Here is an 11,579-nt window from a genome sequence, read left to right on the forward strand (position 1 = left end):
TTGTTGTCCCTCACAAAGAGCCAGGTCTCTTCAACACCTCTGAAAAATAAGGTGATTTTTATCCAGGTGACCGATTATATATTTAGATAATGGTAAGTTTAAAATACTGGTCTAGTTTAGGTATGAAGAAAAAAAATACTGCCAAATACGATTGCGAAATCAGGAGGTTTTGGGCAAGGTGAACTGTCATGTGTTAGCTTGTTTCTAAAACCAAATTTGTTTTCTGTGTTTCTGTGGGAAATCAGAGGATGTTATAAATTGAGTCATGCAGTTACTGACTTTAGCAAGCACAGAGCTGATATAAATAGAGAAACACTTGTGAGCCTTGGACAGAAGAAGAAGAGATTGAGAGGTCTTCTAGGAAGGGCTGATAGGACAGGGAGGCAAAGATGAAGACAAAGATCCTTCCTTTCCTTGGGTTACTATATGTTGCATGTTCTTGTGCTTTCCCAATGGTTCTAGAAAAGGAAAAAGAAGATATGCAATTTGCTAAGGTAAGTACTACAGAGAGAACTTAACAAACTTATTAAGAAAATAAATATAGTGATGTATTAGTGATGTAGAATATTTTATTAACAGCTCTCTGCATTTGAAAATAAACATTTATGTTCTAATCTGTTGCTTTTTCTTCCCCATCAGAAATATCTGGAAAATTTTTATGATTTTAAAGAAGAGAAAAATTCTCTCTTTAAATCAAAGAATCTTGATCTCATGGCTGACAAAATCCGAGAAATGCAGTCGTTCTTTGGACTAGAGGTTACTGGGGAGCTGAATCCTAAGACACTGGACATGATGAAGCAGCCTAGATGTGGAATACCAGACGTCCGTTCATACAGCACCTTCCCACAGAGCCCTAGGTGGAAGAAAGATGATGTGACATACCGGTAACATATGTTAGAGCATGTTTCTCTGTACACTGCTGGGAAACTTTGTGAATGTTAGACAGAAGTAATGCCAACAGTTTCTTTACTATTTATTCCTGCATATTTCCATATAAAAGCCCCATTCAGGATAAAAGGGCCACAAATGTGGTGTTTATTCATATCCTTTGCTTTAGGCTTCCAAACAGTGATGAAAATACCAAAATAGGAGTTTACACTAGTTAGTTAACAACCTACTAAATAATATACTCAGCAGATAGAAGGGATACAACTGGGTGTATATATGTTAGGAATTCTGAAAGTTGTGAAAGAAAAGTGTGAAAACTTCCTCTGTTATGTAAGCAAATAATTTGAAAATAAACAACCGGAGACACATAAATTATAATAACCAATGATTAAAATATTTGACCTTGATACTGTGTGCCCCAGCCACATGTGATCTGGTTGCTTTTAATTCCTTTCTCCTTATTTCGCAGGATTTTGAACTACACTCCAGACATGCTACAAGCTGATGTAGAGGAAGCAATTGCAAAAGCCTTTCAGCTCTGGAGCAGTGTCACCCCTTTGAGATTCACCAGGCTCTATACTGGTCAAGCAGATATAATGATCTCCTTTGCAGCTGGATGTAAGGGGATTCCCTCACCTGGGAATGATAAGTGTTTGTCACTTTTTCTTACAGAGATGATGAAAGGCACCACCTTTTTTTCCCCCTTTTTTTCAGTTCATGGTGACTTCTATTCCTTCGATGGTCCAGGAGGAACTCTGGCTCATGCCTACCCCCCCAGCAGTGGGATAGGAGGAGATGCCCACTTTGACGAAGATGAAAACTGGACCAAATTTACTACCTATAATGGTAGGTAACCCTAAATATTGTGTTGCCTAGTTTTTATTAGACATTGTCTTGAAGACACTGTAAAGTCACAGATCCCATGGCAGTAGTTCCAGTATTTACTGAGATATAAAATGTCTGTGTATTTGGTAAAATGATTTTGCATATTTTGACTTGGCCTGCAGTCATGACAGTCCCCTCAAGTAAATGCACAGACTACAATTGCAGCTCCAGTGAAGGAAATGAGATTAGCATGACACATCAACATTGGGTAATCGTGACATTGCAAGGCAGGGAATTTTCACCCCCAGGTGATAACCTTAAAAGTTGTAATATTGAGCTCTCACCTTTTTTTTTTTTTCCCCTGATTTAAAGTGATACAAATCTTTAACTTCTGCAAAGGAAAAAAAAATCTAGAGTTTGTTGGTAAATATACCTAAATATAATAGTGAAGTGTTCTGGTTTCCAGCAATGTCCTGGGATGATGTTACATGTTACTGGTCTTTGTGAAGTAGTTACCAGGTGAATTCCATGTCACTTGTGATTCCCAAAATCTGACCAGGTGACTAAAATTTTCAGTCATTATTAACATTAAAGAAATTTTGATTCTTTGTTGGCAAGAAAATTGCTGCAACATGAGCAGAAACTGTCCTCAGATTGGTTTTCTCTGCAAGAATAAATGTTTATAATTAGAAACTCATTTCTTCTTCGGGATGCCAGAGAACCTCTTACTTGGGACATAGTTAGATTTTGCTGTTTTATTAAGATTGTGAATGATATATCATGCATGAGAGGATGGCACCTGTATCCCATTGTCATGCAAGAAAATATATTTAGTGTTTGTTCTTTGTGCTGGATTTTTTTTTTTTAGGATATAACTTATTTCTTGTTGCTGCTCATGAGTTGGGCCACTCACTAGGTCTTGGTCATTCCAATGTCTTTGGTGCTTTGATGTATCCTATATACATGGCAAAGGATACGAGGGACTACAGGCTTCCTCAGGATGATATTGATGGCATTCAGGCCCTCTATGGTAAGCAAAAGAAGCATTATTTTTGGGTGGATGACGGATAAGCATTTATAATGAATTTTACCAAACAGCTAAAATGTACTGAACCTTCTACTGCAAGAAGGATACTGAAATTTAATATCCTGATATTATTTTTGGGCAAATCTCTTGGTTTCTTTGTGGTTAAGAGTCTACATCTGCAAAATGGAATCTGTGGGCTGTACCCGTGCCAGTAAGTCAAAAGGTCCAAGAGCCTTTCTCCAATGATACCATAGGAACAGCCCATGTCTGTAGTAACAGACTTGTCTTTTATCTTCCACAAAAGGGTGTTCTCATGCACAACTGTCCTTTGGAAATGTTTTTTGCTCTACATTAACTCCTGAGCAAGTACAGTTTGAGAGACCAATGGCTAGTCCAGGCAAAACAGTGCCATAGACCTTTTTAACAGTCAACGGCACAGATAGCCGAGTTAAATTGCCCAGGAACTTTCCCTGGCATTAATTTACTAGTTGAGGTTTTTATCTTAAAAAAACTATGCATTTTGCTCCATATGGTATATCCTGAAGCTCTGCCACATGAAACACTGTAATTCACCTTCCAATTCCACACTTCTCTATTTCCCAAAGGACGCCCCAGGGAATCTCCTGCATTTCCAACAAAAGCTTTTCCCCCACAAGAACCAACTGAAATGACACCTTCAGAAGCAACAACTGAACTGTCACCCCCCGAAGAACCAACAGAAACAACACCCTCCAAAACCCCCACAAGACCAGAGGACTGTGACCCTCATTTGACTTTTGATGCTATCACCACTCTCCGTGGGGAAATACTATTCTTCAAAGACAGGTAAGTTCTTTCATTTCTAGCAACACTTTTTTGTGAGACTCACAAAGGCAAAACATAAAGTTCAGTTCAAGGAATTCATTTTCCTTTGGTTACAAATTAAGATATTTCTTTCTGAAAGTATTAAAGCAACTTTGCAAAATTTTACTAGCCCAGCTGGGCTGGGTGAGTAACACAGTTTACTGACAGGTGAGTAAAATGTTTTAAGCCATCATACATCATCAACCCATGCCTGTTAAAACTGTGCAAGGCTGAATAATCCCAGTGTCACTCCTCAGCCTGCAGCTGCTTTGCATGCAGCACCATCTTTGCCACACCATCCCGTGTGTGGGGCAGGGAGCTGTGTAGTGCTGTAGAAAGTGTCGCCTGTGACTTTTGGTGGCACTCTGACCTAGGAGTCTGCACTGGACCAGTGCCCGGTACTGTCTGTAGGAATTCCCTTTTGTTAATCAAATTTTGGGGCATGCTGTGACACTGAGCACTGTGTAGCGGGTTGTTGGCTGGACACATCCACACTGGTGGGGGAGAAGAGCATGTCAGGCCCAGAGTTTCACCTACTTCTTGTGTTGGTAATTGTGTTTTGATTGAACAAGCTTCCTTTGATGATTTTTTTGATTTTTTTGGTCTGATTTCCCTTCTAAAACACATGGTGAAGAATTGTAACTTTAAAAAGATCATTTTCTGTTAAGGGGAATAAGGAGCAACAGTTCCTCCTTATATTGGTTTTAACATGTTTCTCAAGAATGTTTAATGAACTTTGTAACCAAATTGAAATTAAGAATGCATCTGTGCCTACCTGCATGGGACATGGGACAAAGCTTCAATTGTCAGCACCACCACAGACATCACATGTTGTTTTGGGCAAGCCATCAGGGTGCCAGTGGAGAGGTCCACAGGGCCACCAGCACTAGATGCCCCTGCTTGAGCTGAGGGCTTGGACAAGATGACCTCCAGAGGTCCCTTCCAACCTCAACCATTCTATGCCCTCAGAGCAACCAGTAGGAAAGGGCAGTCTATGAGAGAGCAGGGCAAAGCGAAGCACTGCACCCCCAAAGGGGTGACACCTCTGCGTCACAGGGAGGACTGGCATCCAGACAGTAGGATTTAAAGTACATTTCTGTGCCACTGATCTCCTAGTGAAATACAAATAATGAAGCCCTGCTGTTTTCATTTCTATCAATCAGCTATGTCTGGCGCAAAAGTCCGTATTTCTCAGGCATTGAGCATGACACCATCTCCTCATTCTGGCGGTCACTGGCAGCTGGATTTGATGCTGCTTATGAGGTTGACAAGAAAGATCGAGTGATATTTTTTAAAGGTATTTGTCTTACATTTCCATAAGTCCTTGTTATGAATGAATAAAGTTAGACTAGTACTGCTAATGTTATGTAATTACATTACAGTAATTAATTGTACTATAATTTTTTACAGTACAATTACATCCATAATATTGATGGAAGTAATATTATACTAATACTGACACTAACACTAATACTAATAAGAGATATTCTTAATATTTAAATCCATTTTCATTCCGAAAATGCTGTTACTGTCATTAACTAATGCTGTTTCACAACAGCCCTGAACAATATGATGTTACTCTTCTTCTGACAGTGAGAGAGAAGATCATAGCTGAGACAAAATTGATTGCCTACATTAAGTTATTTAAATGTATTTTTAAAGGTAACACACACCTAGAAAATATGTTGAGTTTTAAATTTTGAGTATATAACACTCTAACGACTATAAAAAGTGGAAAAACTAACAGCTCTGAAATATTCACACTTATGCGTGCTCTAAAGGGTCATGTTCTCAGCTGGACATCTGTGCTGTTTTGTGGCATTTACTATACAGAAAGTTTTGGATCTTTGATGAAAAGGTGATCAGCCCCCTCAGGAATCCTTACTAACTTTTCCTGGTTTTGCTGCAGATGACCAGTACTGGGCTGTCAGTGGCTACAGTATAGAGCCAGGCTTCCCCAAGCCTATTCAGAACCTGGGCTTCCCCACCACTGTTGGAAAAATTGATGCAGCTGTTCATGATCAAAATACCAGGAAAACCTATTTATTTGTAGGCAACAAGTACTGGAGGTAAAACTCATTCCTTTTTTTTTTTCATACGCAAATAATCAAAATAACTTTTAAAATGTCAAGTTATATTAGTATTTGTACAGTAAGTCCGTGGCCACTTGTTGTTAGCCTTCTCAGCCAGTATAAAGCTGAAACTCATGACTTACAGAACAAAGTCTGTACCACCTGAGATAAAGACAACATCCATTTACTGTTACCAATCTGTGATTAACAGACAAATGAGCTTTGTTTATTCATTAGGAAGCAGTATTACATGAATTTAGTATAAAAAGATAATGTGAGTAGACTTTGTCATCATGTCACGTATTCATTCAGTATGAATGAATCATCATTCATTCAGTAGGTATTAAGGGGCAAAAGTGCTCTCTGAAATGTATAAATGACTAATCTCCTTCCATAGCTTTCTTGACAGATTTAAACATTTCATTTGTAAGAAACAGTTCAGGTAAGCAGTAATGTTAGCCCTAATGATTAATCTGTAATATTATCTTGAAAGAGTATTATTACACCAGAAGTTTACATTCCACTCATGGGGTCACTTAATAGATTGAATGCTGTAAAATTAAAATATTCAGTTTGAATAATTATTTAAGTTTATTATTCAGTTATTCAGTATAAGCCTCATCCAGCTTTATTAGCAGTCTCGGGGAACAGAAGTGAACTATTTAGTCTGGTGTTCTGAAAACAGCCTTGCATAGGCCACTGAAGACCTGAATATTCACACAGACAGGATTTATACAGTTCTGTGAGTTCACAGATGCTTACAGTTACTGAACTTTCAGCTGAGAGTAGGCTTATTTAGCAAAAATTCCACCTAGTTTCAACATTGTACATCACATGCTTGTTTCTTGTTTTCATGCAATTTCTTTATTTAGTTTCAATGAAAATACCCAAGCAATGGAAAGGGGATATCCAAGAAAAATAGCGGCTGACTTCCAAGGAATTGGCCATACAGTTGATGCTGCCCTTCAAAAAAATGGTAAATAAATTAAAATGTAATTAAAACCAAAAAAGATCATGAACCACAGCCAAAGAGTATAAGTTTCAAATGCATATATATATGTGAAATGTTTCTTCTGATATATTTTTTAAATCACCCAAGAAAACAGCAAGTGTATACCATCATGTATACAAAAAAGGAAATATTAATTTACCAATATTTTGTCCTTCCAATTCTAGGACATTTCTACTTTTTCCATGGATCAAATCAGTATGAGGTTGACATCAAGAACAAGAAACTCATCCGTATAATGAAGAGCAACAGCTGGTTTAATTGCTAGAAATATTAAGTGATGGTGCAAGGCTGTATTTGTACCAGAAATGTTTTTTCATGTTCCTTGGTTATAAACAATATCACCCAGCTGTTACTGTGCATCCAAGTCTGAAATGATGGCCTTTGATAAATCTTATTTAAAACCTTAAAAATGTAAAATTTAATGTACAGATTTAATTTATTTTGTTTTCCAACTATTTATTAATCAAGCTGTTTTTGATTAATAAAGTATTTTGCTCAAGTATAGCAGTGTTCATGTATTCTGGTTCAGTCCATTGAAGACAAGGCATCTGATATAACCACACACAAGCCTGAATGGCACCAGGATGCCACTGCCATTTCTAGCAGGGCTCAGTGTCCATAGGAAGTTAAAGAGAAGCAGAAGGAAGGGGGCAGTTTCGACAGCCAGTAAGAAATTACTTGGGAAACAGAGGAGAGAAACAAAGACACTCAGGAACAATGTAGGGGAGGTGGAAGAGGTAGGAGGAGATCCTATGTGATGGTGTGGGAAGGGCTGTGGAGAGACTGGTGGCTGTGACCTCACCTGCCATGACCCCATGGCTTGGGGACAGAGGGGTCAGGGCAGGGATGGCGACGGCTGCCTGCTAGTAGATGGAGAACATGGCAATGGGCTGAGAGGACCCATGCTCCAATGCCACTGTGGGTTGTTTTGGTGAGCAGAGTCCTTGGTACAGCAAGATGTGAGTGACAGGGTAGATGCATGGTTTGGGGATGGAGGCAGCACGCAAGCAGGGTGGGAAGTGGTGGAGATATGGCCATGGGGTACCAGGGAGTCAGAAGATGACCTCTGCTGAGCTGAGACCATGTGCCATGATAATGGAGCCAGGGCTGACGGTCCAGCTCACAACTCTGGACAAGAAACTACTGACAAGAACTACTTCCCAGAGCAAATGAGTCAAAATGATATAAAACCCCAGGATTTTCATGTAACTACCTGTGGTCGTGCATTCTTCCCCCTCCTTGCACCTGGAGCTCTTGATAAGTCTTGGCCTTGGAGCAGGGAGTTTGGCAGTTGAGCGCCCCTTGGCTGTGCCAAGCACTCCTGAGTAGCTAAGGTAGAGAATGGTACTGACCATCTCAGGACTATCAGTTGTGGGAGTAATCCTCCTCTGATAGCCCTGGAACATAGTTTTGTCCAATTATGACTTGACAAGAATTCTAGCAATTACCGTCAAAAGTTTTGTGGCAAGGCTGGAAATTTACTGATGCTTAAAGTCAATCATCTCCCAGTCCTATAAATAGTGGTCCCAAGCGAGACCCTTTGAGCTCTCGTGGACCTCAGTGGGCTGCAACCAACACCTCGGTCTGAGTGAGACAACTCTCAGAATCCATGAACCCTCAAGTTAGCTATCAACTTAGAGACTCATCTGCTCACCCGTTGAGCAATGCAAAGCGTTCAATGTGAGTATTTGACTGAATTCAAGGGGGATATTTAAAAGGTACCTTTGTACATATCCATCTCTCTTACCTTTGTACATATCTATCTCTTTTCTCTACATCTCTTTACGTGCCTAAACTTAGTAAGTTTTAGGTTGATTATGCTGCTAAGTTTTATATGATTTGATACTGTGATTTATCTCAAGATCATTAGTGAATTTAATTGCTGTTATTTTGTATTAAGTTGTTGCCATCTTAAAGTTACACCAAACACAAAATATATCACCACACCAGAATCCCCAATACCCTATTCCTTTAGTCATAAACCGTTGAGCAAATCTGGGACTAGGAGTGGATTCAGCCGCACCTAGATTTCTCTCTGAGGAGTTTAGAAAGCAAGGGGGTCCACTCTGAACCTCGTGACTCAACAGGAGGGTGTCTCCTACTTTCTCTCCTTGATATATGCATAAGCCACATTAACTCTATTCGATCCACGAGCAAATCATTCCAATCTAGTTTTCACTTGGGTTCTCTTCGTATACCTTTTCATGTTAAATAAGTAATAGAGTGACCCCTCCCATCGAATTCTGTTGAGTTGTACTTTCACAAATTTATATTAAACACATTCGCTTTTTGATATCTTTGGCAGTGATTCTTTAAGCAGGCCAACCACTCATTCACGACACTACCAGAGACGAATCCTCCAAGAGTGGTGAGACACAGACAAAAGCACATGCAATTCCTCTATCTGCCTTGTTTGGGTGTGCCTCACAGGGCAATAGCTCGTGGAACTAAAACACCCCTTGGGTTGCAAGAAAGCTTGGCTGAAGTCTGTCCTCTCCTTGACGGGATTTGATCCCATCTCTCACAACACTGCTCTGATGGTGTGATTGTACAAGGAAGTTGACTCCTCCTCTCTCTTCCTCTTTCTCTAGCAGAATTGACAAAGGCAGCAAGAGGGGATGGGAATGGCTGATGAGGACAGTCTTCCAGTTACCACAGCTCAAACCCCGTTAGTCAGAGGTGAGATTTGCTCCTGGTCTTCTGCGCAGGCCAGATCCCTCAGACATCTGGTCAACACACCTACTAACATCTGTCACACCATCCGTAAGGTTGACATGTCTCCCAGTATACCCACACACTCACTGTCCCACTGTGCTAACAGACAAGACTGGGGATGGGCAGCTGAGATGCTGCCATATCTGATCTTGGAAAACCTCTTTTCTGACATGTTCTGCTCCTCATGTATGTTTTGTGCCATGCTAGATATTCATTGAGCACAAAAGCAGGACCTAAAACCAACTTGGGTGAGAAATTACGCCATGAATCTCAGCAGGCCTTAAAATTCACATAGGGACTGAACATCTCAGCATTGCCACAAGGGCAATGGTGCACCACGGTGAAGTCATGGACTGACAAGCAGGTGAGATCACCTGGCAGCAGTCCAGGTAGGGCAGAGACACAGGAAAACTGGTGTTGCCCAAACATCTCCCAGTATCTTTCTCAATAGCTTGTGCTGTGTACATGGCCTGTCCAGAAGAAACTTCCGTCCAAGGACTTTAGATGCCTCCAGGGTTAGGCAGGGCCCTTGTGAGTACTGCTTGTACATAAGTAACGGAGTTAATTCCCTTTGATTTTAACAGTGCCTACACACTTTGGTATCCTAACTAGATACCTGTTTGTATGTGAAGGCTACCTTCAGAAATCGGGCCTTTAGGCTCTGGTTGTTGGCTGAGATCTGAAAGTGGTTAAGGAGGAGCCAAAAAGAACATTTCAGCAATGGTGAAGCAAAACATTGACAATGTTTACGATGACTCACCTTGGCCATTATATTAACATGTATCTCTCATATAAGGCCGGTACTGGTTTTTTTTAGTTATGACCTCAATGAAAAAGCTAAGTTAAAATACTCCCCCCACCTCCAGGTATTAATTAGCTTAAACTACTAGTATCTGAAAAATGAAAGATATTTACTTGCCTGTGAAGGAGAATCTGGAACGTGTCCTGTGTTTTGTTCTAACCTGGACCATAAATGGTAGATAACATGGCATGGATTTCACTTGGACAAGGGGATTGGTGAGATGTATTAACCATGGATTTTCCATTTGTATTTCTGCTTTGTTAATGTCTTTAACAGTGAAAAAAACATTACTTCTCATTTGGGAAAAGCAATGACATTCCTGGCAAATGGTATAATAATATGTAATTCAGATGAGTTTGGAAGCAGAAGTGCTGGAGCTACCTGTGTACACTTAGTGGGCAAGAGAAGATTTCTTGTAACCATGATTTTGTTATAACTCATAAATGATTGCTGGAATTAAAGATGTCTTGGATACCAGCAGGGGAAATTTGTCTGTAATTTCAAGTACTCATCCTCTATGAATATGAACTTTCCCTGGAGTCTGAGAGTAGGCATGCAAAAATAGACACACACAAAAACTCCAGTTACGTCTGAGATTCTTGACTGCACAATTGTTGTCCCAGATCCAATCTCTCGCAAATTAAAAGTCAGGCAAAAATATCTTAATGACTTCACCGACTGTTTAATAGGGCCCTTACGGAGTATTGTAACAGTACATACTAACACAAAAACGTCAGGAGCACAAGAAGCAAAAAGGTTCTGGGGAGCATCTGCTCTCCTGGGACTTCAGTCACATGTACCAGGCACTTCTAAATGCCATGGCAAAGCAACGGGCTCCAGACCTGGACATCCGACAGTTCAGTCACAAGTACCCTGCATTTGGAAGACTGGTTTAGTCCCGCTAGCAGCAGCTGTCATACGTTGCTTTTTGGAAAGGAGAATGAGTGTGTTACGCAGAAGTCTTTGGAGATGCTGTGACAAGGATCTTCTGCATTTCCTCTTCCCAGCCTGATTTTCAAGATGGTTGCTGTGGTTGAGGGCAAAATTTGGAAATATGTGTCTAATGCTGTTCTCTGTGCCTGAGAGTTAAGATCTTCCCAGGCAGGTTTTGTGTACAAAGCAAGATTCCACTCATGGGGACAGGCAGCACTGCCTCAAGCAGGGAGAAAATGAAGAATTAAGTTGCCAGGAAGCCCTGAATACTCAGCACTGGAAAGCAAGGGTGACCTGTGTGCAAGCTGAGTGGGACAAGAGGGTCCCTGTCAGTGACACAGCATTACCCTGCTGGAGAGAGATGACTTATATAAAAGCCAGAAGTAGGTCACACACTTGACTTCATCAGCAATATGATATTTCTGAGGCTGGGTTTGTGCAGCCAGGTCTGAGGGTTTGCAG

General features: G+C 40.5%; 1 protein-coding gene across 1 annotated transcript; it reads left to right on the forward strand.

Moving 5' to 3' along the window:
• Positions 1-389: 389 nt before the first annotated feature.
• LOC309414463 (interstitial collagenase-like) lies at positions 390-6,932 on the forward strand (the record flags this gene model as incomplete). Its single annotated transcript, XM_082011793.1, has 10 exons — positions 390-494; positions 640-884; positions 1,358-1,506; positions 1,603-1,734; positions 2,582-2,743; positions 3,346-3,565; positions 4,747-4,880; positions 5,493-5,652; positions 6,528-6,631; positions 6,832-6,932. The coding sequence occupies 10 exons, from the start codon at positions 390-392 to the stop codon at positions 6,930-6,932; spliced, it is 1,512 nt and encodes a 503-aa protein (XP_081867919.1).
• Between the last annotated feature and the right edge of the window lie 4,647 nt (positions 6,933-11,579).

This window comes from Phaethon aethereus (assembly GCF_964289735.1).
Source record: "Phaethon aethereus genome assembly, chromosome: 1".
NCBI lineage: Eukaryota > Metazoa > Chordata > Aves > Phaethontiformes > Phaethontidae > Phaethon > Phaethon aethereus.